General features: G+C 40.8%; 1 protein-coding gene across 1 annotated transcript; it reads right to left on the reverse strand.

Moving 5' to 3' along the window:
• Positions 1-1,915: 1,915 nt before the first annotated feature.
• Positions 1,916-4,873, reverse strand: LOC117483597 (zinc finger MYM-type protein 1-like). The gene is made up of 4 exons (XM_034131973.1): positions 3,789-4,873; positions 3,437-3,536; positions 2,342-2,884; positions 1,916-2,273 (listed from the first exon to the last, which is right to left on the reverse strand). The coding sequence occupies exons 1-3, from the start codon at positions 4,871-4,873 to the stop codon at positions 2,357-2,359; spliced, it is 1,713 nt and encodes a 570-aa protein (XP_033987864.1). The 3' UTR covers positions 1,916-2,273; positions 2,342-2,356.
• Positions 4,874-6,664: the final 1,791 nt, after the last annotated feature.

The following is a 6,664-nucleotide window of genomic DNA, read 5'->3' on the forward strand; positions in this document are numbered from 1 at the left end:
ATTTTCCCCTGTGCAATTCTCCAACCCAGTCTCACATCTCTTCTTCTTCTTCTTCTTCTTCTCTTTTTAATGGCAGATCGCAAACAGCTTTTGGTTGCATACCGCCACCTACTGTACACGAGTGTGTCATGTCATCCCGAAAACATAAAACTAAGAAACCATAAAATAAATAAAACAAAACAAAAACAAAAAACAAATCATCCATGATCTATTCTAACCTACTGTTAGATTATTTTCCCTGTCCCAGTTTCCCTCAAAAAGGTGAACAGTGCCTTTCTGGTAGCTCTTACTTCTTCTCCTTCTGTTCCCAGAATACCAGCTACATTCCACTCTCTCTCTGCCTCGAAAACTTTATCCCTTAGTCTCACATCTCACATCACATCGTCATAAACAAATACCGGAAACAGACGTAGGCAAGATCCTCAGCTCGGTGATTGGATGGTGTAGCCGCAATGCACGTTGGGAAATGGTGTTTATGCGATGTAAAATCCGAAAACATTTTTTAAAAATAAAATAATACTTTATTCCGAGTGTGCTTGCTTTTCTCTTTGAAAGTCATCACATAACGGCATTGTAATACACGGTTCGGCTGCATTGAATATTACATATCTGCCGTAGTTCTGTATTTATAGAGCCCTGATGACAAGACTTCTGGACAAACAGGAACTGCCGCCAAAACTGAAAACGTGACGTGGATCATAAATATATCAGCAATTAAACAACATCTTAGATTTCTTTTCACACAATACGTCTCCTTGCAGTATCAATACTAATTCGGCTGACTTTTATATTTGATCCAATTGGTAGATAGGCTGTATTTACACCATAACGGTGCACAGCTGATAGAAAGGCACACCTGGTGGTTAAAGCACGTGATTGAATTTTATTATTTTATTATTAGATATTAATAGGATCCCTATAAAGTATATTCATTACTCGTTATTCTCTAATAGTTAATTAAAAACTGTATATAATGGCTATTTTGCACATCCCTTTCAAGATTTCAAGATTTTCAAAGGTTTATTGACATATATACACAGTGGCGGCCGGTGGTCTTTTTTTTTGGTGGGGCTCTTGACGTACCGGAAGTGACCTACCTGGGGGGTAGGTCACAAAAAAAAAATGTCGAGAAATTACCCCTTAAATTATGACTTCTGGTGATGTTAGAGGGGGGGGGGAAAGGAGAAATCGAGGCTTAAAAATATGAGAAGACTGATCAATACCTCCATAATCTTCAGTGTGGAAAATATTATTTATCAACCTGAACATCTACTACTTTACCAGGAATTTGTGTTCTCAGAACTGGTGTTTTTTTCTTTCTTAAAACTGTTCATGTTTTATGAACCAACACCTCCACCAAGTGGCTTTACAGTGAACTGCATGTGGGATATAAAATTAATAGCATCTTTTCAGTAGCATTAATTATAAATATTTAAGTGGTTCAATACAAGTCACTACAGCATTTCAAACTGAACTGTGAATAAATGCAATTTAAAAAAAATAACCACAGCACAAAATGTCATAAATTGTGTTTTTTCTTTGTTTCTCTGAGGATTATTTACAAACAGGCTTATTTACATATAGCAATAACTCAGAAATGAAAAAGCTACATCGTCTAACACGAACAACCAGTTAGCATAATGATAATATATGTGTTATGTACAATGTAACTGGCAAGGCTAGAGCAAGAAAGAACATAAAGTTTGCAAAAGGTTTAAATAACTTCAAGTATCTGTCTTCAGATTACGTGGAGGTTTTAGTCCGATGGGAAGCAGATTTTAAGCGACACCGAAGATAAACCAAAAATGTGGTGGAGCTGCAAACCGTGTAGTGTTGCTGGGACAGGAGGAGCTATAACCGTTGGAAAATACATCACAGACAATGCAACAAACGTGGAGACAGAACAATCACTTCTGTGATAAATGCCCACTTATTAATAAACTTCTAACAACCATGGGAAACCTCCTCTCTACATATAAAGTGATATCCAGCTTATTGGCCGATAGCACCTTTTTTACTGCTTTGAATAACAAAATGTGCAACAGGCAGAAAAAAGACAAAAACAAAAGGAAACAAGAAACAACTGTTCCTCTGGGGAAAATGAGTCGAACGCAACAGGTTTCCAAACAGTACTCATGTTCCTGGACTTTGTGGTTGAACAAAACATCTTAGGTATCCAAAAGTAACTTCACAACATTCTGCGGCCGTTTAATTGTCTCTCTAATGAAACGCATTTTTTTAAGGGTCGGCCATCTGTGTTTGCTGCGAGAGCTTGTGTGTGTGTGTGTGTGTGTGTGTGTGTGTGTGTGTGTGTGTGTGTGTGTGTGTGTGTGTGTGTGTGTGTGTGTGTGTGTGTCTATTTGTAGAGGAATTTTGCCCTTCTCTCCTTCTGAGTGGCAAACCTCTCAATGACTCTGGTGTTGAAGTCAGGAATGCTCCTAATGAGTTTTTTCTCAATTGACAGCATAGCCAGAGCATTCAGGCGATCCTGTGTCATGCTGTTCCTCAAGAAAGTCTTTATCCTTTTCAGAGTGGAAAAGCACCTCTCTGCCTCAGCCGTAGCCATGGGTGTGGTTACAAGAACCTTCAGAAGACTGACAGTCTCTGTGAATGTCTCCTGCAGATTATTGTCAAGGAAGAACTGGAGCAGAGTAACAGCACCACTGCAAGCCCTGAACTGGTCATTGTCATAGACGAGGGACAGTTCCGTCTTGAGCTTTGCCTTGTCCAGTAGAGGGTAGGCCTCCACAGTTGTTTCCAGCGCTGCTTCAGGGAATGTTCGGCTGTGCTGCTGGAACAGGTCTCCTTGCAGGAGGGTGGAGCTGATTAGGTGTTTGGTGAAGGAAAATCTCTCCTTTGCGTGACTCAGTATGGTATCACATACCTATGAAATAATGCACAATGAAAAAATCAAGACATAATAAATAACAGAATCACCTTTTCACATCTATCAGTCATAATGTCATTAGTGTCCCCTATAAGATGTGTAACAAACAAAGAGCTTTCTTGTGAATGGAACCTATCAGAATAACAGGACATCTATCTGAGCATCAACAGAACAATATTACTGTTTAAAATTAAGTCACTACAATATATACATTTAATGACTATGTTTACACTTCATTCATTTATTGTTGGGCCCTTTCTGTCCACTGTGGTTGCTTCTGGAAGCCTAAACCTTTTCTGATCTGTCTTGATCCCCTTTGAAATGTAGAGACTGTGGGACACTTTTTGCAGTTTAGGCCTTGTTAAGTGTATACAATTCAGAATGTAATAAGCAATAGGTATTTCCATGTGGATATTTTAACTAGCCTACCTATTTATTTAATTTACAGAAAATGGGCTTTCTTGTGAAATGTATCATTATTGTGATATGAAATGACCTATATTATGAAAGGAGCTTTTAGTCATAGAACACGTTCCTATTACTGCTTACCTCTCTAGCCAACAGCTGTTGCTCTTCATGTCCAAGTCCCCTCCGTTTCTTTGTGGGCAGCTGCTGAGATCCACTGCTTTCACCAGAAGGAATGGAGTCCCTGATCCAAACCACAAGTAACCATGTACAATTACTCATTGTGGCAAGAATTGACAAATTAACTTGACTATTTGAAATAGTAGTCAGAGATACACCTTATAAACGTTATATAATATATACATTTCCAGTAAGCCCGTTTAAGATATTTAAACAAGTATGTGTGAGTTGTTCTATTGTGTTCAGCTAAATCACATTTAGGTTTCACAGATTTCCTATAATAAGCACATCTCAGCCATTGTAAATAATGATTTACCTGATTGTTTGTATGCTGCTGGTGAACCTCTTGATGAGTCCTGTGATGTAGACAGAGTCGATGTTCCTCTTCTGCAGTTGGCTAAACAGCATGTCTACATGTGGCATGATCTTGTGGAACAATGTCAGGAAAAAGCAAAAAACTTCATCTTCCATCATTCGCACAAAGCCCCCGGCTTCTCTCACTGTTATGGGATCAAAGTCACCTGAGTCTCTGATTGTCTGGAAACACCTCAGGATGTTCTCCTTGTGCTCATATACAGTGTTAACAGCACGACTGTGAAAGTTCCATCTTGTTGTGGAAGTGCCAGGAAGTCTGTGTGCCACCACTTGATCCAGGATCGCAGTTCGCTTGAATGACCTGGAGAAAAATGCAGCAAATCCACCAAGGTCTGAAAAAAATGTTCTTATCTTGGGGATGTGGGATGTTGCCTGCTGCATAATTAGGTTCAGCTGATGCGCATAGCAGTGGATGTAGTGCGCACTACTGTACACATCCTTCACTTTCCGCTGAACTCCACCTTTAGCTCCCCTCATCACCGCTGCACCGTCATAGGCTTGGGCGATTAGTTTGCCCTGTTGTCCATCGGGGAGGATAGTGCCCAGCCTCTCCATCAGCGCGGTGGCAACTGTGTCAGCATTCGCATTCTGAAGAGGAATGAACTCAAAAAAACGCTCCTGGACGTTGTTATGCGGGTCGATGTAGCGTAGCACAAGCACTAACTGGCAGTGGGTGGAAATGTCAGTTGTCTCATCCGCCTGAATAGCTAAATAACTGGCATTTTTTACTTCCTCCAGAATGTAGTCTTTACAAACTGATAACATGCAGTCCAAAAGTTCATTTTGCACCGTCTTTGAGGTGCCTTTGAAAACCGTAGCCGTTTTAAGGTGATCCTCCAACACGCTATCTAACGAGGCCAGTAGATTAACTAAACCCAGAAAAACGCCGGGGTTGTCGGATGTGTCAGTCTCGTCGTGGCCACGCAAAGCCAGGTCAAAGCCCCCACAAAATTTCACACAATCAATTATTTTAGACAAGACATGCCTATTCGTGTCCACTTCTTCATTGTGCTTTTTCACCGACATCTTGTACCCTTGATCTAGCTGTGCGGCTATGTTAGCTTTGCCTAGCATGGCTAGCTTAAAGGTGTTTGTCATGTGTGCCTTCGTGCACTCGTGCTTTTTAATTCTTTCGGACAAATGCTTCATATCATGTACTCCCATCACAGTCCACGGGCACATCGTATCTGTCCCCGGCTATTTGAAGAGCAAGCATGGGAAACAAAAGACAGCATTTACCTGTTTGCATCCAGCTAGCCAAGCCTTTTTTGTGTACCAGCTACTTGCGAAGCCTCGTGTATAAGTTTTGTCTTTTTCACGAGATTGCTGCGATATATTCAAATCGGGTTGGTCCGGTCCAAGGTCTTTAAGCAACAATTTATCTGCCAAACTTCTCCTTTCGAAAGGATTGGAGATTAGCTCTTGAACAGAATTAGGCGGGGACCGAGGTCCGGAGACTCCACCTGCACACGAAGCCATCCTCATCAACTACTGCGTCAACCGGATAAGAGTCACTGTCCAAACTACTCACAGACTGCACGGGGCGCTGACATTGGCGCCCCGTGACCGTCATATTTGACGACGCTGATTGGCTGAAATTATGTTTTCGCGGCATAGTTTACACGTTACAGATAGCAACAGTCAGCTGCTAGTGGCTGCTGCTGCACTGGTTGAGGGCTCCTCTCTTAGCGCCCCAGACGAGAGAAGGTACACGGGCAAGGCCAGGCAGGAAACATGTGACTTATCAGTAACTTTAGACATCGTAACACAATTTTAAACGAGATTTTATTGTAGATTATACATTTTACTGATACCAATTATATAATATTTACCTTGTTCATTAAAAATAAAAATAAAAATATATATATTTTTTAAAATATATTTTTTATTTTTATTTTTATTTTTATTTTTATTTTTTAATATGGGAAGAGGTGGGGCGGCGCCCCTAGCGCCCCTATGGACCGGCCGCCACTGCATATACACAACTACGGTGTAGTTATGCAATGAATGAAAAACTTGGGTCGCAGGTTCCTCAACAGTGCATTACAAGACATCTACCATTAAACTGTCATATTCTGCACATTTCTTATACATCTACATACATCTTATAAGAGTATAATACATATGTATAATATCAGTTAAAATAAGTGCTTCAACATAGTTAACATTGCTGGAGGTATATTGATAGATGTCTGCAGCCTATCTACCAATTGGATCAAATATAAAAGTCAGCCGAATTAGTATTGATACTGCAAGGAGACGTATTGTGTGAAAAGAAATGTAAGATGTTGTTTAATTGCTGAAATATTTATGATCCACGTCACGTTTTCAGTTTTGGCGGCAGTGCTTCCAGTTTGTCCAGAAGTCTTCTCATCAGGGCTCTATAAATAAATAACTACGGCAGATGTGTAATATTTAATGCAGCCGAACCGTGTATTACAATGCCGTTATGTGATGACCTCCAAAGAGAAAAGCAAGCACACTCGGAATAAAGTATTATTTTATTTTTTTTAAATGTTTTCGGATTTCACATCGCATAAACACCATTTCCCAACGTGCATTGCGGCTACACCATCCAATCACTGAGCTGAGGATCTTGCCTACGTCTGTTTTTGGTGAGCTTCTGTCTCATGTTGCCACTCTGTAAGCTCAGAGTAGTTATTTTTGCAATGTGGTGCAGCCTTAGCTTGAAAAACAACACAACTAATGTCAACAGCGTATGGTGGTGACTGTCAATCAAGGGCGCCGGAAGCGGGGGGGCCAGGGGGCCATTGGCCCCCCCACTTTTCAGCCCTGCCCCACATTTTCGCAGCAGCG

Source organism: Trematomus bernacchii, unplaced genomic scaffold (assembly GCF_902827165.1).
Source record: "Trematomus bernacchii unplaced genomic scaffold, fTreBer1.1, whole genome shotgun sequence".
Lineage (NCBI taxonomy): Eukaryota > Metazoa > Chordata > Actinopteri > Perciformes > Nototheniidae > Trematomus > Trematomus bernacchii.

What these genes read in the sequence shown, in the direction of transcription:
- LOC117483597 (XM_034131973.1), bottom strand. Translation starts at nt 4,873, where the DNA reads ATGTCGGTGAAAAAGCACAATGAAGAAGTGGACACGAATAGGCATGTC. An exon ending in AGCAGCATACAAACAATCAG is followed by an intron (nt 3,537 to 3,788) that starts GTAAATCATTAT and finishes GGTTTGGATCAG; the next exon opens with GGACTCCATTCCTTCTGGTG. An exon ending in AACAGCTGTTGGCTAGAGAG is followed by an intron (nt 2,885 to 3,436) that starts GTAAGCAGTAAT and finishes ATTATTTCATAG; the next exon opens with GTATGTGATACCATACTGAG.